At 37.2% G+C, this 23,868-nt stretch overlaps 1 protein-coding gene and 1 long non-coding RNA gene across 2 annotated transcripts in view; one reads left to right on the forward strand and one right to left on the reverse strand.

Annotated features, from left to right (window-relative positions):
* The first annotated feature begins 4,382 nt into the window (after window positions 1-4,382).
* Window positions 4,383-15,024, forward strand: LOC107738832 (uncharacterized). The gene is made up of 3 exons (XR_001639932.1): window positions 4,383-4,490; window positions 10,633-10,635; window positions 15,014-15,024. It is a non-coding gene; the product is annotated as an uncharacterized LOC107738832 (long non-coding RNA).
* A 5,632-nt stretch (window positions 15,025-20,656) lies between these two features.
* cacna2d1a (calcium channel, voltage-dependent, alpha 2/delta subunit 1a) overlaps window positions 20,657-23,868 on the reverse strand; it is an 85,801-nt gene continuing 82,589 nt past the window's right edge. Inside the window, exon 38 of the mRNA XM_016550662.1 lies at window positions 20,657-22,275. Coding sequence (XP_016406148.1) covers window positions 22,159-22,275 — 117 coding nt within the window. The 3' untranslated portion in view covers window positions 20,657-22,158. The remainder of the gene's footprint in view (window positions 22,276-23,868) is intronic.

Consider the following 23,868-nt stretch of genomic DNA (forward strand, 5'->3'; position numbering starts at 1 on the left):
TGCTGCTGGTGTGAGTGATGAACAGAAACGGATCGCAGCAGCGATCTCTCTCTCTCGCTCTCTCTCTCTCACTCACGTTCTCTCTCTACACACTCACTCGCAACATTAGCGTTTATTGGCGAGTTTGATCCTAAATTTGGATGTGGATGTGGGATTTAGCAAAACATAGACTGATGAACGCGTCATTTCCTAGAGCTTTGACTGATAACCACATTAGAGACATGCAGTCTGGCCATGAACTGTGTGTATTAAGTGAATGATGACTATGAATAATAATGAATGAATGAGCTTTTAAGGTGTGAATGTTTTGTGAAACTTCTTGTAAGTAAAATCTGCTTTGTTCGTCATTTGTGTGAGATATAGACGCAATTGGAAAAATATGTAATATTAAATTAATACTAAACAGTTAAGCTATAAATAATAAGGAGGGACATTAATACACTACGATGTAGGCTACAACGTAAATACAACTTGTACTTGATGAGCAAGACTAGGTACAGTGTCTTTAGGTTTTTCTCATGCATTACATATTCCTATCTGAATCTATCTGAAGTTGACAGACTATTTTGACTGTTTTGGCTCAAATTTAGAAATTACCTGTAAAATGTAATAATGTATTTAAACATACAGTACTTCTTGATAGAAAATAGCAATATAATACAAAGCATGATACATTTTTCTCAATTTTGCAGAACTGGCTTTAGTTGTCAACTGTTTATTCACACATCAGAGCTCATTTAGTACATTTTAGAGTAAAATCTTTATAGTACATAAAATGGGAGGCTCTGAAATGAACATACTGAAATTTGAATCTTCTAGTTTTCTGGGAAGGCTTTTATAAGCAACTGACCTTTCTATGATAAGCATTTTACATAATATAGGGGAAGTTAAGGAATATTTACTTGTAATTATTGCAGACTTGAAACTCAACAGTGCTATATTGCAACACTTTTAAGGGGAAAAAGTAATTCATCACCACTATCAATGCTTGCACCGATGGTTAAACGAAACAGTCCCTAAAAAGTGCATCTGAGACAGCTACCCTTTGGCTTTTAACATTACTACTGTCTGTTCTTGTTCACTATTCTTATTCATCAACCAGAAAATTCCAGGAACAAAGTGGACTTCTGAGGAGTTACAGCACAGTCCTTCCTCATGAAGCTAAGTGATCCAAGAGACTAAAGCAGTCGTCTGTCAGGTCATCTCCAGGCACAGAGTAGTCTGATTGCAGTCTGAAAGTGAAATCATGGTGAGGGGATTGGGAGTAAGTGAATGGCTGACCACTTCACACCCACCCTGTTATTCCACAGCAAAGCCAACATATGCAATATAAGCTACAGCATCAATAAAGAAAAAATCTCCCACTCTGGATGCTGGTCGGAGTGGCACAGCTGGAAGCAATCCCATTCCGATTGCCGATCATCGGGCTTCATGTTTAACTAAGTGTTCTTGAGTATTTAGACGCGAACCATGTGGAGGGCACAGTCGTTATTTCACAGGAAATCCACACTTTGGCCGTTAATGGGCAGTTCTAAATGCCCTCTAGAGAGCGAGAGAGAGACATAGAAAGAGGTGAAATGCAGACCTCGGATTCTTTCTCATTAAGTCGCGTGGAGCTTTTAAAGTCGGCCTAACTGTTGAAATGTTTGCTTTGCAGTATGTGTGGCGAGCAGGTGGGCCCAAGCGGCATGCTGGCCAGCCGGCAGAGGTGGAGCCCAGGTGTCAGCGTGTCAGTGAGAAGGAGAGAGCAGTGCCTTGCGGGGCTGTTGGGGAGTTTGTGGCCAGATTAAATGCCTTGACTTAAATACATCAGGCTGGGCTTCGACCACCACCCAATCCCCATGAGTGGCTCGGCCTGGTGAAGCCCATTACAAAGCTGCACAATTGGAATGAATTCCGCCCTTTTCCACTGCAGGATTTGTTGTGAAAAGTACTAGTTTTACAATGAGATGAAAGGGTCTTTATTGAGCAACTGATAATGATACAGCCCCATTTGTCAGAACATCTGTCCATGTCATGAATCACACTCCAGAGTGACAACTGTTCAGTGGCATGAGTCTGCTCAGGATGAGCATTTTCCCACATGATACAGTGACAAGCATCGGTACATTTTGTCTATTTATGCAGCTTTGTGTTGAGTAGCCCCACCCGCAGAGAAATCTCATTGGTCCAAAATCCTGCTTCACATAACATATGCTAATAAGTTGCAATGTAACGAAAGTAGCGACAGATAATTTCTTCCATATTGTGGCATATAAGAAGAATTACCAAAAAAAAGTAGTGGTATGGTACTATGCATTGGTTGTTGATTGGATGGAGGCAGATCTGAATGCAAATGTAGTCGATTGTAAGAAATTGGAAGGGTTTAATATGGAAGCCTGTTTCTGCCAATGAAAAAAAAAAAAAAAAAAGGTAATTGCGACTTTTTATTTCAAAATTCTGACTTCTTTCTCACAATTAAAAGTTTACATCTCGCAATTGTGACTTTTTTTCTCAGAATTGCGTGATATGAACTCGCAATTGTCATGATACTCGTTGTACTCACCCTCACATAATGCCAAACCTGTATGCATTTCTTTCTTCTGTGGAACACAAAAAAATATATTTTGAAGAATGTTGTTAACAGTTTCAGATCCCACTGACTTCCAAAAAATATTTTCTGTCCATACTGGACAAAGTATAGGGACAAAAACTGGCTGTGTTTTGTTAAGACATTCGTTTTTAGTGTAGACATACAAATTGCTTGTCACTAGGATATTACTTGTCACTGAATATTTGCTACAATTTCTCCCTAAAATTATTCAAAATGTTATGCAAATCTGCAATAAAGGAATACAATAATATTAAATATGACATCAAGTTGGTTTAATGTGTTTTAAGGAGCAGGTACTGCAAAATATGCAGGTCCAAGGTCTATTATTAATAGAGTAATGAAGCAACGTTCACACAGAAGTCACTTTAACACCAAGAAGTTTTCTGTTGGTCAATGCACCAAATTAGCATGACCAACAACTTGAACCCAATTCAAAATTTGCATGGGGAAATCTTTCGCCCTTATACGAAATTCCCAATCTTGTAGATTCCTATTGAAATGACTGTGACTTAAATGTGACTGCATCCTAATTTAGGGGTAGGGATTGCCACCTAGCAAGCTCATAGCAATATCCTGGGCAGGCACCACTCACATATTCCTCATAAAATGACCCTTCTAGTTTTCCGTTCTCTCTTCTGCTCCTTTATCTTGCTGACTGTGGCTATAACCTTCTGGCTCTGTCCCAGCACAGCCATTGAGTCAATGAGTTTATGTGTGTGATCTTGCTCCAAAAACGCTTGTTCCTTTTAGAGAACACTTCATTAAAGTACCATCAGAACTCCCGTCTGAACCTCAGCCACTCCTCCAATCTCTGTTTCTTGCTGTCTCATTCATTAATTGCCATTCTTATTCTTTCTGATTGTATCTGTTTGTCACACTCCCAAACAGTCTCTATCTCCATCACTGCCTTTGCTCAAACGCTCCTCATCAGTGTGAGTGCTGTCGCCTCAGAGGAGAGCGTGTGCTTCGGCTTCAGACGTTATATTGCAGCTGGACAAAGAAAAAGCTCAGATATCAAGGGAGGAAAAGCAAACCATGAGCACAGAGGTCTCAGAGTCACATTAGGACAACACAGGCCTCTTAAAACACTGGAGACAGATTAGAACAAGACTTAGGTAAAATATGGATTTGAGCTTTGTGTCTGGTACCAGTGAATTACCACCAAGGGGTCAAGGTTTGGCTGGCTAGAATGGGCCAGTTTGCCCCTACTGGTAGAAGTCTGCAAAAAGCATCCTTTTCTGTTAATAGCCATTAAGTAGCCATGTGTTCTGATGAAATACATTTTTTTACAAGCATCATATCTCAAGCATTTCATTGTGCTATAGTATGTTTTGTTGGTGTTTTTAATGTGACGCTGTGCTGGCACTTTTATTTTTTGTAAAACAATTGTAAAAAAGCTCACTCACATATCTCTCAGCCATTTTTCCCAGTAGGCCTCGTGAAACATTACCCTGAAATTTTGACAACTTATAAAAGCTAATCTGTTCCAACTCATGCATAAAAATAACATGGTACATGCATAATACCAAGCCAACAAAAACATAAACAGTTGCCAAAAGTGAGTCATCCAAAACTTCATAAGTGCACATAAGATGATTTTTGTCTTTTTTGACTATAGTCCCACAATGTTCTAGAATGTTCCAGAATGCTCTAGAATATTATACAAATGTTCCCATCCATGCAAAAGCAAAATATAAAAAAAATAAATAAATAAAAAACATACAATAACTTATCTGTACTAAACCAATGTTTTATAAGAAGTTCTAAAATTTACCTGACCTATATATTTACCAAAATATTGATGCTACATGAAAATAAATAGTACAATAATAATTAGCACTACAGAATTACAGAAGAATCATACAAAAAATTAAGTGAAACAAATATTTGTTACATTGTGCAAATGCTTGTCAGCACATCACTTTTACCATTTTTATAGACAGTAGAAGTAATTATGAAATTACATATAAAGATGCACTTAAGCACTTAAGTCGACTTAATACTTAAGTCAGTCAAAAATAAATAAACAAATAAATAAAGCACTCTTAAGGTCATTTGCATTTAATAGAGATTTCTAAATTATATTACATTTTAATTGAACTGCAAATAACATGCATTTAAGTGTCTGAAAAACATCACATTCAGTTTGTACTTCAATATATATTTTAAACCATATTATTTCTGTTATAAGTACTCTTTTTAAAAGTATGCTCAAATATACTTGTTTTTCTCAAGGCTATTGTTCTGTCAACATGATAAAAAACATGTTTTTCAAAATTGGTAAATGATAACCTATGTGTACATATCCTCAATCATTAAATTTCATAGTCAAACACTTGCTTACTTATATTTGGTGTTGTGGGCTTTGTCTCTCACAACCTCTTATTTTACATACGCACAACACGCACCATTACGACATAAGTCTTGCAATACGGACTCGCTCTGAAACTAGCGAGAAGAAAGGGTGGGTCCTCACACTAGTGGCTGGAGGGGAACACTTATTCTCCAAGGCTGGGGTCTGTCATCCTGCTGTATGCACTTTCACACATGCACAAGTACCATTCCCAAGTGGGACTAAAGTTTTAACCCTCATTGAGGGGCCTAATCGCTAGTATGATCTCCTTTCTGAGACCTTTGACCTTAGCTTGTCAAAGTAAAAGCCTCCTTGCCCCAACTCTCTCTTGCCCTCTTATGCTCATTCTCACTGTTTCTCATTGCTCCTCATGTTAAAGTCAGAATTTCAGCGGAAAAGATGAGATATGAAAAAAGAATGTAAAGTGAGGAGGAAGATTTAAGATTTAATATTAAAAACTACATTTTTATAAAGAACTTGAAAAACCGCTGGCTTTCCATGCAAAAATGCTGCTAAGCCACTGATAAGGTGCTATACGCGTTGCTATAGGCTTACTAATGTGTTCTGGCTGGTTGTTAGCATGTTACTTTAGAAAGTTGTAAGTTTGTTTACGTAGCATGTAATGCACGGCGTGGTACATCTTACATGCCGAAGATTAATACTTACGGTCAGGGGTTTTGTAAAAAGTGTAAACGTATTAATAGTGATGCTTGCCTTTTAGTGAGAACTGCTAAAAACAAAGCTAGCAATAAAACAGTGATAGATGTATGACGGAAATAAACTTTAGAAGGAATTTGATAATGGAAAGGTAAGAGTTTCTCACTGAGAGTTTAAGAACAAATGCATTCTGAGAGAACAGACCTAGCAGAGAAAACGCAGCGATTGAACAGCGAGTCATGGCACCCGTGTGCTGGAACCACAGTTCTCCCTTGTGCGGTAATAAAGCGGCCCTCCAGCACTATGAATCTACACGTCTGGGGCTTTCCTTGCTTGTTGTGTAGCGAGCATTGGTCCCACACTCTAATAGGGAGCAGATGGCGTGTTATTTCACAAGTCGCGCCTTGGAAAAACATTCCTGCACATAAATCCAATTACAAACGAGCAGGTTTCTTAACCCTGGCGCGCGTGCGACCGGCCACAGATCACATCGGTGCGGCTCGCGCTTTCCCCAGATAACAATGTTACGGATTAAAACACAGGATGGCCACCCCAACACCCTGCTGAGACCGGTCAAGACCGGACTCTGAGTGACTGCGGTGTCTTAAGTGGAGTTATTAGCAAGGAAGAGAGAACACAGAGGGAGAGGGCGAGCGACAGAAGAAAGCAGGAGACAGGTGTTAATAGATGTCCTACTACAGCTTTCAAAAGCCCCTCATGCAGGTCTGGGTGCTGGACTTCAGTTTCACAGGCAGCAAATTACCTGGACCGCAGTTTGACCCCCTTTGCCTTTCAAATACACACACACCTCCACCAGAAAAGATGTTTGGCATGTGTGCTTGGACACTAAGGGTGTAAAGCTGAAGGCCTACAAACAGATTTTCATTGTTAGTTTCACTGAATAAAAAGCTAAAATACTCTGAAAATCTTGGCCAAAAATATAAACAGAAACCGCAGATATAACAGGTCTGATAAAAAAAAATTACCTGAAAGGTATTGGAATAAGTGATTGCAAATTCAGTTTACTCTTGCTTTTCCTAATTGTGCACACACAAACACTTCATATATATCATATTTTTGTTATATCATAATATACCGTACGGGTGTCTGTTTAAAATAGTTCGTTAAAAGCCAACATTACAATGATTAGCATTGTAAAGATTTGTTGGAGCCTACAGTATTTGTTATTTTGGTTACACTTTATTTTAAGGCCCAGTTTTCACTAATAACTAACTATTAACTATGACTTTTGTCTCAGTAAATTCCTAATTTGCTGCTTATTAATAGTTAGTAAGGTAGTTGTTAGGTATAGGGCAGGATTAAGGGATCTAAAATATGGTTATACAGAATAAGGCATTAATAAGTGCTTTATACAGTAAGTACTAATAAAAAAGCAATATGCTAATAAAATGCATGCTAGTTAATAGTGAGAATTGGTCCTTAAAATGAAGTGCTACCATTATTTTCGAATCAAACCAACTAAAGGCAGCATGAATTAAAATACATATAATCATTTAATTCATATATTCTTTATATATCGTTACATGTTCTTAGTTTGTGTGGACTTTTATTTTATACGAACGGCGTTGAAGGCAAGTCTGGTTATCCCAAATCTGGTGGTCTCAGCATCTGGTTTTCTGGTGAATTGGTGCATCACTATACATTTACCCAAAGCAGTTTATAGTGTGTTCAAGGCACACATATTTGGCAGTATGTTTACTGAGAATCCAACTTATGGTCTTGTGTTGCAAGCACCATGCTGTCGTTGAACTAGACAAACGGCAACAAACACCAAACAAGTTGGCAGCTGGATTTATAATTTTCTAAAAAATAACTGTCATGTTTACACTGCCCTAACAGACACCGAAAAACGCTGACTGAACATATTCAGTCGGTTGAAAACACACTCTGACCAACTACGGTAACAGAGGCTGACAGGGGTAACACACTAATCCAACAAAACCAAACAAATGTGATTGCTGGCGTTTGTCAGTGCAGTGTGAATTGGTCTTAAAACAGCACCACCCAACTGACTTTGAAGAGAGTTTATATCTTCTCTCTGGCAGTCAGTTGGCTTGTTCTCATGGGTTCAGTGACCAATCAGCCAGCATGAATCTCCTCATCTCCAACGAGCAACAAACCTCTCAGCAGATCCTCTTGTTTGTCTTTTCCTCAGCAAATAATGCTAATGCTAATGTTAATCTCTGCACATAGTATCTGGGCTCTATTGTCGAGGTGTTGGGTAAGTGGTCAAGGTAAACAAGCAACACCAGCAAGTAAAATCTGAGCTCCAAAGAACCTCTTTTTCTACGCTGCATACCTGCACTTTTGTTGGGATGGGAACTTGGATGGATGATGAAGACCAACAGATGTTCCTCTCCCTTAATGCTTTGGGAAATAAACTGTAGCAAATGGAAAATGGCCATTTAAAGTCTGGAGGAGAAGTCTTGCAGGACTAGGTCAGTGTTAGAGAACCTTCTGCAGTGATAAACCATGTTTCTGGGCTGCTCTTTCGACAAGAGAAGTTGGCATCCAAATGAGGAAACTGATTCCAGACATCTGCCTCCTTCTGTTGTGACTTTATCAGTCCAGGTCTGTCTGGAATCCTAAGTGCACAAAAGGCCCAAGTGACTTTTTTTGGGGTAGCATTGGGTCAGCTAAATCCAGTGTGGGCAAAGACCAGAGTGATGCCAAAAAGCACATACAGAAAACACACCGGCGCTTCATCTGCCACACACACTGAATCCAGTCGCTGGAACAGCAAGAGAAGATGCCACTGAGATGCAGAACTTGAAAGAGGATAAAAGAGCATCTGTGTGCAGAAATAAACCATCCCCGGGGCAGAGTGACTCCTCAGCTGAAACATAAAGCATGGAGAGATTAAACACTCAAGCAGCCGCCTGGCATCTCACATTGTGCAGACACTTTTAATAACCCTATCATGTCACAAGATCATTATCACAATCACTGCTTCCTGCTACAAAACACATTGTGTTACTGTGAGTCAAGAGTTTGTGTTCAGAAATGCTGATTCTGCACAGACTCCATCCCACACCTGCAGGTCCCAACAGAAGAGCTGCATACACACACATACTACCTTCTGAGAGACCACTCTTTGGTGGAAATTTGAGCAATACCTATATAGCCAATACCTAAACTTAAAGGTGACATATTATGCCCCTTTTTACAATATGTAATATAAGTCTCAGGGGTCCCCAGAATGTAACTGTGAGGTTTTAGCTCAAAATGGCCCACAGACCATTTATTATATCATTTTGAAAATGCCTATTTTGAGTGGATGCAGAAACACGTTGTATTAGAGTATGAGCAAATGAGCTGCTGCTCCCCGCCCCCTTTTCCAGAATAGAGCTGCGCCATTACAGCTCATACCTGCTAAAAAACATCTGGTTTCTTCAGCTAGTCATGCAAATTTGCCACAATGACCAATAGAAAACTGTTAGCAGAAATAGTTAAGATTAGCATGCTAGCATGCTACTTCGAATTTAGGCCATGTTTTTTAGACATATATCATTGAAGTTCCATATGTAAGTACAATGTCTTAATACCATAAAGTATATGAATATAAAAATCTTTCATTACCATAGTATTATTAGCATATATTAGCATTGACAAGGTGGTGGTGGATAGAGTCTAGGAAATTCTGATTATGAATAGATTTGATTGAGTTCTTAAAATTAATATGAATTACTAAAACTAACTGTTTAAACTGATACATTAAAGGTGCACCAAGCGATTTTTGCCAAACGATGTTGATATTTGAAAGCACCAAAACAAACACGCCCATACCCCAACAGGACCCCACCCTTATTTTGAAATCTCCGCCCCACACGTACGTACACAACCATGGCAACAACGATCACGGAAACATGTGAAGATGACACAAGCATATTCAAACAAAAGCCAACATGGATAAGTTGTGTGAAACGAATCAAAATCAAGGTTACTCACCTATCAAGAAGAAACAACGCAACCTCGGTGTCCGATTCCAGGCCTTCCCGCTCCTTGAGTTCTCTCCACCGCTGGAAAGCTGCTCCGATATTTACGCGGGTCCTACCTCTTGCCTGATCGTAACCCTTCTTTTTAATGTTTCGTTTCTCTGATATTTTCCTATTTTTATCAGCCATCTCTATCTTTCTATAGTCGATCTGCTAATATCCATCCTGTGCACTCAAATTGAGCGCTCCCTTCTCTTTATCATTACACGCCCCCTTACTACTGATTGGCTGAAAGTGTGTCTTGGGACTCGGTCCGACGCTGTGGTCAAAAGTGTTTTTAAAAAATCCTGCAGTGCACCTTTAATGTATTATTTCAAGTAATAGGCCTACTGCACTTATGAAATTGTTAGCTTAGCTACATGTTAGTGTCAGAAACTGTGAGGACAACACTACTTTCTGATAAAAAAATGTTGTCAAAATTTGAGCAAAATGCATCAGCAAAAAGAGTTTTTCTGTTGTGATTTCAGCCTATGATCTTTTAGACATGTATCATTGATGTATCGTAGTATTCAAAATATATCCTTACGGAAATTAACCATCGTTTTACTACAAATTATGCCAACAAACCATGGTTACTTACTATAGTTAAACCGTGGTAACCACAAATTAACCATTGTTATGCTACACCAACCATAGTTTAACCATGGTATTTGTAGTAAAACTGTGGTTATACAAATTATAATCAATATGGCAAAAAAACCATAGTTACTACTCTTTTACTACAATAAAAGCATGGTTAATTTTCGTAAAGGTAATGCAGAGTAAAGTATGATACATTATAATTCTTCATTACCAGGGTGTTAGCATATATTAGCATTAGCAAGGTGACAGACAGAGCTCAGGCAAATGATTATGAACTGAAAATTAATACAACATTTTTAAACTAATTGGTGGAATTGACACGTGTATTATTTCAGCCAATAATGTGCTTAACAAATTGTTAGCTTAGCTACATGCCAATGTCACAACCTGGGAGGACCAATCTTATGGTAACAATTTTATGTTTTGTTCAGTTGGTGGCTAATTCATTGGTGAGGTTAAGTTTAAGGTGATGTTTATTGAGATTGCTTCCTAATTAGCCATTAGCAATTATTGAGCCAATGCACAAAGTTTTGAGACAGCCTTTATATGTAACATAGCCTACAGCATCTGTAGTTTCAGTGATGGTTGAAAACTTTGCTTCCCCTCTCTTTCCCTCCCTTTGGCTTTGTGGTGGGGTTCAGCCGGACATTACACACATCTGTGAGAAGTTATTGTGTTTGGCTGTGCTGCGTGCGGCGGCCAAATCACTTTCACAACAGACAGCTGGACATGAAAGGACATGAAAAGCAAGAGCGCTACCAGACTCCCGCTTTCAGAACGCGTGTCTCAAATGAGTCGCAGGTGACTCACAGTTACACAGTTCAGGGGGTCTGTGGAGTTTACAGCTGCTGGTATGGACCACGCATGTGTGTAGGGGGAGTGGGCATGAATAAGAAAAATATCTAAAAAACAATCCTTTTATTTCCAGTGACCCACCCAGAAGAAAGACTTGGCATCTAAACATTCCTGATTGTAGTGGTTTCTCTCCAGAAATGACTACAGAACAGAGAAATTGTTTACAGCACCTGGAAGTTCCTCTACATCCTCTGCTGTGCGTATGTACTAGCCAACTCATGGGTGATTCTCACGAAAGCTTGGTTTCAAACATTGCAAACATTAAATGTTTACAAAGACTTCCGTGAACAAATTAACAACAAAGTTAGTGATTATGAGCATTAATTTAAAAACATCCACTGACAATTTAACATCTATGGGCATCTATTTAACATTAACAAATATGTTTCCTCAACAGTCTGAAAATGTCAATACCACAAGGAAAGCTAATACAATTTTACATTTTTAAAAACTGACTATTAACAGTCATGCACAGTTACTCAAAAATCTAAAATAATAGATATTCTTAAAGGGATAGTTCACCTAAAAATTCAAATTCTGTCAATGACTCACCCTCATGTCGTTCCAAACCCGTAAGACCTTCGTTCATCTTCGGAACACAAATTAAGATATTTTTGATTAAATCCGAGAGCTTTCTGACCCTTCATAGACAGCAAAGCAGCTACCGCGTTCAAGGCCCAGAAAGTAAGGATTTCGATAAAATAGTCCATGTGACATCAATGTATCAAGTGCAGTATTATGAAGCTACGAGAATACTTTTTGTGTGCAAAGAAAACAAAAATAACGACTTAATTTTTTTCTCGAATTTCTTCTCTTCCCTGTCAGTCTTCGGTGCTCGTCAAAAATCACAAAAATACAAAAGAAAACAAAATTTATTCAACAATTTATTCTCTTCCGTGTCATGACAGTACCATGACACTCATGAACGCACGTCGAAACCTGACATAGAAGAGAAAAAATGGTTTAATCAAGTCATTATTTTTGTTTTCTTTGCGCACAAAAAGTATTCTTGTAGCTTCGTAAAATTAAGGTTGAACCACTGATGTCACATGGACTATTTTAACAATGTCCTTATACCTTTCTGGGCCTTGAACGTGATAGTTCTGTTGCTCTCTATGGAGGGTCAGAAAGCTCTCAGATTTCATCAAAAATATCTTAATTTGTGTTCCGAAGATGAACGAAGGTCTTACGCATTTAGAACGAAATGAGGGTGAGTAATTAAAGACAGAATTTTCATTTTTGGGTGAACTATCCCTTTAAATGAGCATTTTTATTTGATTTTAACTATTTTCTCTCATTACCACAACACCTTCTGCAATTAGCAACCTGATATTTATTTATTTATTGTTTATATTTCTTTGGTACTTGGCATATTTTCAAAATGATGGAAGAAACCTGAAAGAATATAAATATGCATTGATTATGCACATTGTCACGAATCCGGTCCATGAACTTCCGTCTGCTTGCCATCAGAGGTCACCCTTTCCATTACATTGACTCTCGCACTACACAAACTGTTGCATCATCCCGGACTACATATCCCATCATCCATTGTACTGATTGCACACAGCACTGATTGCACACAGCTGTATCCAATCACACATTCACTATATATCACTCAATCTGACTCCTATCAAACTGCCGAGTATTGTATGCGCTTATCGCCAGCAGTGATAGCTACTTTACAGAGCCCTCGTTAGTTTCCCAGTCCTAGCCTAGTCTTGCCCTGTCTGTTTTATTGGTTTCTGATCTTTGCCTGTTTTCCTGGATTTATCCCTCTAGCCTCGCCCTTTTGATTCTGTTCGCCGATCGTTGACCTACGCTAGCCCTAGGATTATTCTTGTGTCTTGCCCGCCATATACCTGTTTGCCATTGTTCGACCCTGCCTGTGTTTCTGACCTCTTCTGCTTTAAAATAAAAGCTTGCACATGGATCCGCACGTCTCACGTCTTGTCAGCCCCGTAACACACATGAATTTACAAGCAAACTACTACTTATTTTCTTCTTTACTATAAATTACATAACAATGGATTTAAGCTCAGACAATTTTATTTTAGAATGGTTTAGGGTTAGAGTTACAATAAGGACAGGAGTAAACTTTACCTCTCAGATTCAATTCAACTAGATTGTTACATTTTGCAGAGTAAAAATAATGATATATACTATTAACACAAAGTAGACACTAACTCGTGTGATAAGCAGGGCTGAAACTTCTTTAAACATGCTGTGAAACAGACAGCTGTTTTCTTGGATATCCGGAATCTGTCTGGAGGCGTTCTGGCAAAATAGCAACCACTGTCATTCCATAAAGCATCAGTGAGCCTTTATAATGGAAATAAAGTGGCCTCCCATCTAATAACCAGAAGCGATCAACATACAAACAGCAGAGTTTATTCAAATATAATTGTTAGCAATCAAGATTTAACCCCAACGAAATTCAACCGCAAACCTAGAAATACCGCTTGCAAGAATGAGACACCCTCATCTGAATCTTGAGGTTTGGTCCTTTGCTACTTTTTAGACCCCACAAATACCAGCAGTCCAACATCAACCTTGAGAAAAGACACTTTAGGCTAATATCTCTGCTGGAGCAAAGCGCCACAATCAGACATGGTGTTCTTGCATGCTAGTCAGTCTGATTTGGCTGCAACCACTAAGATGTTTTGAACTCTGTAATGCAGCCTTATTAAAAAAAAAAAAATGCACATCGAATGTGCAACATCTAGAATGTTTAGAGAGGAAACATGCTGTTTTAATACAAACAACTAAACCATGTTGTTGTCAAAATCCCTGGAAGGAGATAGAACGTGGCTGTGGATGGCACTTGTGAATTATGTCCAGTTGAAATATGTGCACAGTGAGCATGTTTAGTTTTTACTGTGCACTGTCCACTTTTGTTTATGGGTTCAGGGTCGATGTGGTGACAAGGGAGGAAAAACATAAGGACACGTTCCATTCGAGAGCCACCACGTCTAGAGCTCATTGTGAAATAAGGCCTTGTAGAATCTAAGAATGTCGAAGAATTTTGGAGAGAAAAAAAAAGTGAACGACTAACTCAATTATTCAAAGCAGCTTTTAACAACAACAGATCCACACAGGCCCTGTCATAAAAAAAAAAACGAAATAAAAAAATGTAGGAACGATACAAGGACGTTTACTCTGCGATCGCATTTACTCTTCTTGCGTCATGATCAAACAGACTGTTATATGATTGAATATGCACATTACATTTACAACTGGCCACATAAATGTGACTCTGCAAATCACATATAAATCCATTCTCCTGTTTCCATTGATGATTTTGCTACTGCTAGACAACAAATTAAGAATGTTACATTTAAAGACAAATCATTTAATTTATAAGTTAAACTAATTATTTAATTAAATAAATGTAAAATTTTATAAATTAAATATATAATTTGATTTTAAAGAATTGAAGTAAATAAATATTGCATTATTAAATTAAATTATTTAATTAAGGTCAAGGTCAAGTCAAGGTCAAGTTTATTTACATAGCCCTTTAAAACAACATAAATGCTGACCAAAGTGCTGCATGACATACGAGACAAAAACATCCTCATACAATACAATTTAAATACTAATAAAATAAATCAAAAGAAAACAGAACAAAAATTAATAAAGTTAAAACAAAACAAAACATTACCATGCAAAATAAAACAAAATTAAAGCTAAAATATTATCAAATTAAGCATATGCCTGAGAAAAAAAAAATGTTTTAAGAGAAGATTTAAATGTGGATAGAGTAGGGGATAGTCTAATAGACAATGGTAGGGAATTCCAGAGCTTTGGACCAAGAACTGAGAAAGCCCTGTCACCTTTGGATTTAAGTCGAGATTTTGGAACATTTAATAACATCTGGGTGGAAGATCTAAGTGTTCTCTCAGGAGAGTAGGAATGGAGAAGATCTGAAATATAAGTAGGGGCAAGACCATGAAGTGATTTAAATACAAATACTAAAACCTTAAAATCAACTCTGAATTGAACAGGTAACCAATGAAGTGACGCTAACACAGGTGTGATATGTTCTCTCTTTTTTGTCCCTGTTAAAAAAACGAGCCGCGGCGTTCTGTACTAGTTGCAAGCGCGAGAGCGAGGACTGATTTATTCCAATTAAATTCAGTTAAATAAAATCTCGAGAGTATCTTTGAGGCAATGCAAATGCACATTGCATTTACAATAGGCCACATAAAATATATAAAAGCCTATATAAATATAAAGCAGCTCTAATATTTCTATTCATGATTTAGCTAATGTCAGGCAGTACAATTTAATTTGTGATTTAATTTATAAATTAAATAAAATATTTCATTATTTTTAAATTAAATTAAATTACATGTTGAGAGCATTTCTGAAGAATCCCAATGGAAATGCACATTGCATTTACAACTGGCCCGATAAATGGGACACTGAAAATCACATATTTCAATCCACGATTTTGCCAATGCAGAGAGCAAATTAATATTTAATTTATGAATTCACGCATAAAACACTACGTTTATAAATTCAATTAAACATGGAATAAAAGCTGGCATTAAACTGCTTTGCTCACTCTTGGTAAACTTTTAGAAAGGCAGCAGTAGCCTAAAACAATTATTGCCAATTAGCTACTGATCAACAAAAACAAGCAATTGTTAAAAAATCATACACTGGTGAATCATTCACAATAACGCACAAATGTGTATCAAGCAAGTAAATAAGGCCAATAGTGATTTCATATTGATTTTGAAATCAATCTCCACATCTGGCACCTCTGTCTCTTGTATCGACCCATTCTATGGCATCTCATGAGACAAATATATATTACTGACATAAATCACATGAGTTGTTTGTGTCGCAAGCAGTGCTGTCAAACGATTAATCGCATCCAAAATAAAAGTTTTTGTTTACATAATATACGTGTGTACTGTGTATATTTCTTATGTATATATAAATACACACACATACAGTATATATTTTGAAAGTATTTAAATGTTTATGCATTTATATTCATATAATTTATATTATATATAAATATATTTAATATATAAACATAACATTGTTCTTAAATATATACATGCATGTCTGTGTATTTATATACACAGTACAAACACTGATATTATTTAAACACAAACTTTTATTTTGGATGCGATTAATCGTTTGACAGCACTAGTTGCAAGTAACTTATGAGAGGCAAAATGTTGTGCCAAGACTGCTGAGGACTTGACAACAATTTTGATCTCCTCCGTCTCACACCTGCTCGCAGACACTAAGTACCCACTGCACTTTTCACACCGATTCCAACGCACATACTGCTCTACAGTCCACAAAATATTTTAAATTTCTCCCTTTAAGCAGGTGGCATTAGGAGACTGACAGCTTTAATAATGCCTCAGCCGTTAATATTACAGCTTATTTCCTCCCTCCAGTCTGTAAAATATGTAATTTTATATCATACGTGTCCTTTTAAGGCTTCCCCCAGCTGTTTCGCAAATATAAACGGGCCGTTCGTTAAACAAAAACGCTGTGGGGACTGTAAATGAACTTATTTGAAATGTCCCGGAGCACTGAAGTACCATACGTGAGCTTTAACGGTCTCGTAGTATATCACACATCACAGAAGAAGAACATTTAATATCGCCAATAAACGTAGGAACGACCCTATATATCTGCATGCTGCTGGTTTCACATTCAAACTCAAGGTGAAACGGTACCGAGGCCTTCAGTGTCAAATCAGAGGCGAGCGAGCGCATATGGCGATGGAGCAATAGAAAAGCGATGGCAGTCAGATAACATTGTGTGAAAATATCGATGGCTTTGAGCGATTCGCGGGCCGTGTTGTGGTTGGCTCGGTCCGAGTCCTCGCTGATGACAGAAGAATGTCACATGAGAGCAGAGAAACTGCAGACTCCAACTTCCCTCTGACATACATGGGGAAAAATGTTTTGGCACCAGGACAAATACAAGTAGAAGTGATTTTGGAAAAGAAGAAAAACAGAAATCTGTCACGGTCAAAACAGTCAAGGCAAAGGACACAGCAACACTCACACTGATGATAAAGTTTTTATTCTCAATATACTTGAACATGAATTTTAGACAGTTCCAGGATTATACACAGTGGGCTTTTTATCATTTCTGCCTTAGATAGTTACTTTTACTTTTTTAATTATTTTTTTAAACAAACATACAGACTGTCTGAATCAGGATTATCAAGATTCACAAGAGTTTTATGCGTAAATCAGTGGTTCTCAACTGGTGGACCAAAGGTCTGCTCTGAGGGTTACAGACTGCAGAAAAAACTGCTAAACGCAAATAATAAAATGCTAATAAGCATATTATCTTGCATGGACCTTAAAGTCAATGCCATATTTAATTTTATGTGAAGGAAAACAATGCTGTGAGGGATGAACATACAGTTGGTTGTACTGTTGTATACCTGTTGTGTTAATCATTCATCCAAAAAAACATAAAAAACTTCCAAAAATGTCTAGTTACATTTTTTTTTTTACAATTATTAAAAAAATACAGTATGACACATTAGGAGACTGCACGTTTAAATATCAGCTTTTTAAAGGAAGGAGTAAATGCTTCCTATATCTTTTTTAGTTGACGTCAAAAACCCTGGCCTAATTTAATTTGTCATTTTACTAGAAGCGATTTAACCAAATTAGGCCGATGACAACACGGCTATTTGAAATTGTTCAAAAATCATGAACAAAACTATGCATGGTAAAAAAAATAAGAAAAAATACAACCCAGACTACATTAAATGCCGGTTACGTTTGGTATTGTTTGGGTCACCACTTAAAATCTGGTTCCTGAAGCAAAACCAGATGTGAACCACTGGATGACAGTACAATTAAGGGGGGCTGAAAATAAGCCTAGGGATAAGTCCTCCTAAACCCTGACTGAGGCAGACTAACGGTCAACCAGGAGACAAGTGGAGGCAGCAGGATCTGACTGACCACTTAAAACACACTTCACACTATCGGACAATTCCAGAGATCAAAACCCACACAGACCAGAGAGACAGAGAACCGAAACGGCAGCTTTTTAAATCACACTTTGCCATTTTCTGTTCCTGAGGTGACAGCATCTGAGCTCAGTCTACAGGAAGTTAAACGAAAGCCTTTCTTCATCCCAGTTTGTCTGAAGGACTAAGTTGCTAAATCTAATTCAGTATTTTCTAAGGAATAATATGAATTGATCTCATATTTCCCCTAAACATCTGTCTTTTTGATATTCTAGAAAACACTTTCACCTCTATTAAGGTATCCTGTAAACTATTTCTGTCAGAAGCTGGAGACCCTTAATGCTTTCAAATACTGGTCCCAAATCAGTTTTGACATTTAAGGTTAAGGTTAGCTTGGACCGTCAGGATCGGGACACGTCTCGGTTCAGCAGCTGTCGCCCAAGAAAAAAGCAGTGAATGTTAAGGCGAGGTCACATTAACGAAATTTCAGCGAGATTTCGCAAAAAAGTCCTTTGTCAGTAGTGTAACGACGTATGAAGCACAGCTCACTTTCAAAGCCAGCAAAAATTCGCAAAATCTGCATCCGTCCTCATGCGAGGCTCAAGATCGCACAGATTCCTACTGAAATAACTGGATTTTTCCCGTGAAATTTTGCTAAATGTGATTGCACCTTTATGGTCTTTGCACCTTTAAGGTCTGAGTTCTAAATTTACGTATGCGTTTTCCATATTTATCATCGTCACGAACAGAAACCTTACACACTGAGTCAAAAAGCTTGCTACAGATGCGAAAAACGCAGAAAATCGACCCCGATCCAGATTTTTTCTATGACGGACGAACATTTCGGAGGCAGTATGTAGATGTGATTGACACGTGAGGTCGTATTTTTTTTTTAACATGCGAAAATTTCAGACTCAGTGTGCAAAGACCTTTAGGCTGCATCCAGAATGGAATATTAGCATACTACAGTATATACTGAATACTGCGCAGTATGTTCTGTCTCTTTAAAAAAAAAAAATAGTAGACATTATTCCACACTAAACATTCCAAACAGTAGAATGCTACATTGTGACATCATCAGATGGGAAACAACTTATACTAATTTGTATAAATATGTCAATTTTTGCAGTCAGTTTACTAAAAACCGAAGGGTGCATTGCATTGTGGGATACAGTATTCCATGCAGTTTGCTGTCGAATACTGCATATTTTAGCAAAAAAAAAAAAGGTCATCTGGGAATTTTGTATTTGCATATTGAAAATGTGCATACTGTCCATAGTATACATACTACATACTGCGAATGTAGAAGTAGTATGCTAGTATGCTATTCTGAACAGAGCCGTAATCTGTTACTATACACACTCCAGCATCTACAGAGGCAAATATTGTAGCATCGCACACACAGCTTAGTTTTCACTTCCAGTGCAACACATGCCAACTAAATAGGGCATTAGGAAGAGATAAGATTATGTTAAAGGTTTGAATACCCTCACAGGCAGATTTTGTGTGTTAGGCTGGAAAAACATTTTGAGATAGCACTTTAAAGTACAGGTAGAGGAAGTGAAAAACATGTACTTTATACTTAGTATAGATAAACAAGATGACATTAGTTTTGCTGGGAATTAACGTGGGTAATTCGTCGAGTTAACGGTCTGGAACTGGAGATGTTTTCAATAATTTCTCATTTTGACAGCCAATTAACTACGATGTTTATGGCATTTTCTTTTTATCATACACTGATTTAATGCACGTCACTTCTAGAATGCTTGTCTGATTACGGTGATGAATCATGGAAAGATTTTCAGAAGAATGGCTTTTCAACGCAAGCCAAATCCACGAAGTCCAATCATGTTGTTTTCAGGTGCATTACCAAAACCGTTTCCTGTGTACAGAGGAAATGATGCATAAAGTAGCAGTGATGTTGTGTGTCTTCATGTCTTTTAATTTCCTGTTTGTCTATGCTTCTAAAATTAGAAAGAACACGATGGTAATCAGTGCTGACAGAGACCCAAATGACTTTGTACATATACACTAAGCCAAAAACAATGCAAATAAGGTTCAGCGGCCAGTAATAACTTGCAGAAATCATCTGTTTGCTATTAATTAATCATCATAATTCATAATCAATACAATATTGAATATATTGGGTACTGGCTAAGCATTAGACATCCCTCCTTCTCTTCAAAACAAAAATAACTTTGAACTGAATACTTAAAAAAAAAAAATATATAGCTTTGTTTTTTTTACAGGCATAACATTCATGTACCAAGTAATCATTTGTAATTGAAGTCATCCCCCCCCACTCCTTTTAATAACTATGTTTATTATTTACAGAAGCTCTGAACCACAAGATTTGGCTGTTTGTAAGAAACTGGGCAAAAATGTAGATATACAGAATGCAGACTTTCCCCCCTTCTTTTTTCTTCTCCTTTTTCTAAAAAATATTTTTTTCTCCATAATTTTCTACCTACTTTTTAAAAAACATTTTTCATATTTTTATTTTATTTAATAAAACAAATAATAATAACAATAACAATAATACTACAATTAATAAATAAACTATACATAAATTATTAAAATATATTATTATTATTATTATCAATATTAAACAAATAAAATGCTGAAAAATATTTTTATAACGTTCAATTTGTGAGCAGTCCAGGGCTTCTGTAATTATCCTTGTCTCTTCTCAAAATCTTAATTATTCCATAAATTTTGGATTTTGGCCAAGATTTCAATGAGGCACAAAGATCCAGTCAGGACCTCTTAAAGGGACGGAAGTTGAATTTTTCATCAGATCAGAATGCCGATATTTAGCATTTCTCTGGGTCAGATTGCACATTGACATTTTTTTTATGAATCCATTCACATCAAGGCACGTTGACAGGAAAGAAAGGCTGACAGAGCTCTGCCTCTGACATTAAAGTGAAAAATGACACATCAGAGACTCAGACAACACAACCAGGGGCAACATTTCTTATAAAAACTCTCTCGAGTGTCTCAAAATATCTGTAAACATTAGATCATTTTCTTTCCACCTTTTCGAGTTCTCCAGATGAAATTAAAGTGTGGGAAAGAGCAACTATGTCATAAATGCCTTTCACCCTTTAGCATCTGCATAGCACATAAAACTCAACATTAAACATACAGCAGAAAACTCTTAGCTCATTTTCAATAACTTAATCTCAAATAAACAGCTAATACACCGAAAAACAAAAAACAAAAAACACACACACACACACACACATGCAACAGCAGGGATTTCTCGCCATATTCACAGCCAGGACGCATAACTTTGCGAGCTTTTAGGTCGGTACGAATCGGCAGTCATTTAAAAAGCCCTAAATAAGAACCAAAGGGCTGTTTGGCCACACGACCTGCTTGGCATTAAGGGCAAAGTACAGCAAGACCACACACAGGGTAACGTTTGGCAGCAGTGCGCATTTGAAATGCACTATGGGCCGATAAAAAATAGCGAATACAGGTACCCACTGACAAATGGAGGGAGGGATTGTTTACTATAAAACGGCGGTCTGAAATGAAACCGATATTCCCGAGGCACAGAGGTGGAGACCACTGGGAAAAACAAGAGACTTTTGCATCGGGCCCAGTAATGGGCTGCAGACCACAAATAAGGCTGGATTTTGACCCAACCCGGAGGGGTCCATTAAAGATCTCAGCAGGGCAAACCATAAAAGTCACACACGAACAGTTTGTAATACTGAGGAATTAGCCGTGTAAATATGTTGAAGGACATATTTAGGTTAAAAAAGGCATCACACCAGTAAAGGGCGAAATTTTGGTTGGCAGTGTTGTGATTGGATAATTTTTTTTCGTTTTAAAGAAAGGACATTTCTTCATAGCGAAGTGACGATGAAGTGTCAAGGTCTGCCCACCCTGTCGCTCATGTGGAGAGAGTCTGACCTCACGGGTCAAATGTCAAAGGTCGTTGCTCATTTATCATCTCCGACCTACTTTGACCTCAAAGGCTGTGAGTGATCGCGGCTTGGGTTTTGTACTTCCTGGGTCAGAGCCTCTCCCTCCGTGTGCTGGGCTGTAGCGTGGGAGTCCAGATGAACGTTTAAATGTAAGTTTTGGCATCGAAGAGGGGTGCGGCGTCTCTATGCTGAGGTCACGAGAGGCAGTGTCCTCGTCCAATCAGAAGCCAGAGCAGCGGCAGCTGGAGGATGACCATGGACACGATAGATGGACTCAGACTCGACGCCCCACCGCAATCCTCATTCTGCTCCTATTGCAATGCCAACAAGAGAAAGCCAATAAGTCAGCTGCGGAACTAATGGTGCGATCACATGTGGGAGTTACTTTGTAATAAAGGACAGAATTGGGGTTCCAGAAATAAAAATTCCATTGATTTTCTCCATTGACAATAGATAATATAGTTTATTGCAAAATATGAAAATATATACAAATATGTATTGGTTATTACTATTATAATTTGTAGTTTCCTTTTTCATAATTACCTTATGCATATTTTTACATAATATTTTAAATATAGATGTATAGAGATTATATATATATGTACTATATATGATTGTGATATTGATCGATTGACTAAAAATATTTAGAAAAATATTAAAACATGTATAATAAATATAAATACAATATTATAATCTATGACTACAAAGTTTTTATTTACTGCATCATGTTTTTTTCCATAATTTCCTTTAGCATAATTAAAACAATATACTCTATCGTTCAAAAATTTGGGGTCAGTACATTTTTTTCTTTTCTTTTTTTTCTTTTATTCAGCAAGGATGTGTTAAATTGATAAAAAGGTGATAGTAAAGACGTACATTGTTAGAAAAAAAATTATTTTGAATAAATTCTGCTCTTTTAAACTTTTTATTAATCAAAGAATCCTGAAAAAAAAGTATCACAGGTTCCAAAAAAAAAAAAAAAGATAAGCAGCTCAACTTGCAGCACAACACTAATAATAAATCAGCATATTAGAATGATTTCTGAAGGATCATGTGACACTGAAGACTGGAGTAATGATGCTGAAAATTCAGCTTTGCATCACAAGAATAAATTATATAAAATAGTAAACCGTTATTTTAAATTGCAATACTATTTTACAATATTACTGTTTTTTCTGTATTTTTGATCAAATAAATGCAGCCTTGATGAGCAAAAGAAAGTCCTTCAAAAACTTTAAAAATAATATTGATCCCAAACTTTTGAATAGTAGTATATATATGTAGCATATTATACATGATTAATTACAGTAATTGTGACATTAGGTGAACGCACCATAAAACTACAATATCCCACTACAATCAGTCTAAAAGCTTTATTTTTTTTTTTAATAATATGAATAAATATGCTTATGCTGTTAATAATTTATTCATTGGTGAATCTATCAAACCTCTACAATTAATACAAAATGCCGCTACAAGATTAATCTTTAATGAGCCGAAAAGAATGCATGTCACACCTCTGTTCATCAATTTGCACTGGCTACCAGTAGCTGCTCGCATTAAATTCAAGGCATTAATGTTTGCCTACAAAACCACCACTGGCTCTGCACCCATTTACCTAAATTCATTAATTCAGAGTTATGTGCCTTCTAGAAGCTTGCGTTCTGGAAGTGAACGGCGTATTATTGTGCCATCTCAAAGAGGCACAAAATCACTTTCCCGGACTTTTTCATTAACTGTTCCCTCCTGGTGGAATGACCCGCCCAACTCAATCCGAGCAGCTGAGTCCTTAGCTATCTTCAAGAAGCGACTAAAACACATCTGTTCCACCTTTATTTGACCCTCTAACTCTAACACTGTCTATTCTATTTTAATTCTACTTCATCTATATTTATCTTCTTTTT

Source organism: Sinocyclocheilus rhinocerous, unplaced genomic scaffold (genome assembly GCF_001515625.1).
Source record: "Sinocyclocheilus rhinocerous isolate Xijiao unplaced genomic scaffold, SAMN03320098_v1.1 scaffold3117, whole genome shotgun sequence".
Lineage (NCBI taxonomy): Eukaryota > Metazoa > Chordata > Actinopteri > Cypriniformes > Cyprinidae > Sinocyclocheilus > Sinocyclocheilus rhinocerous.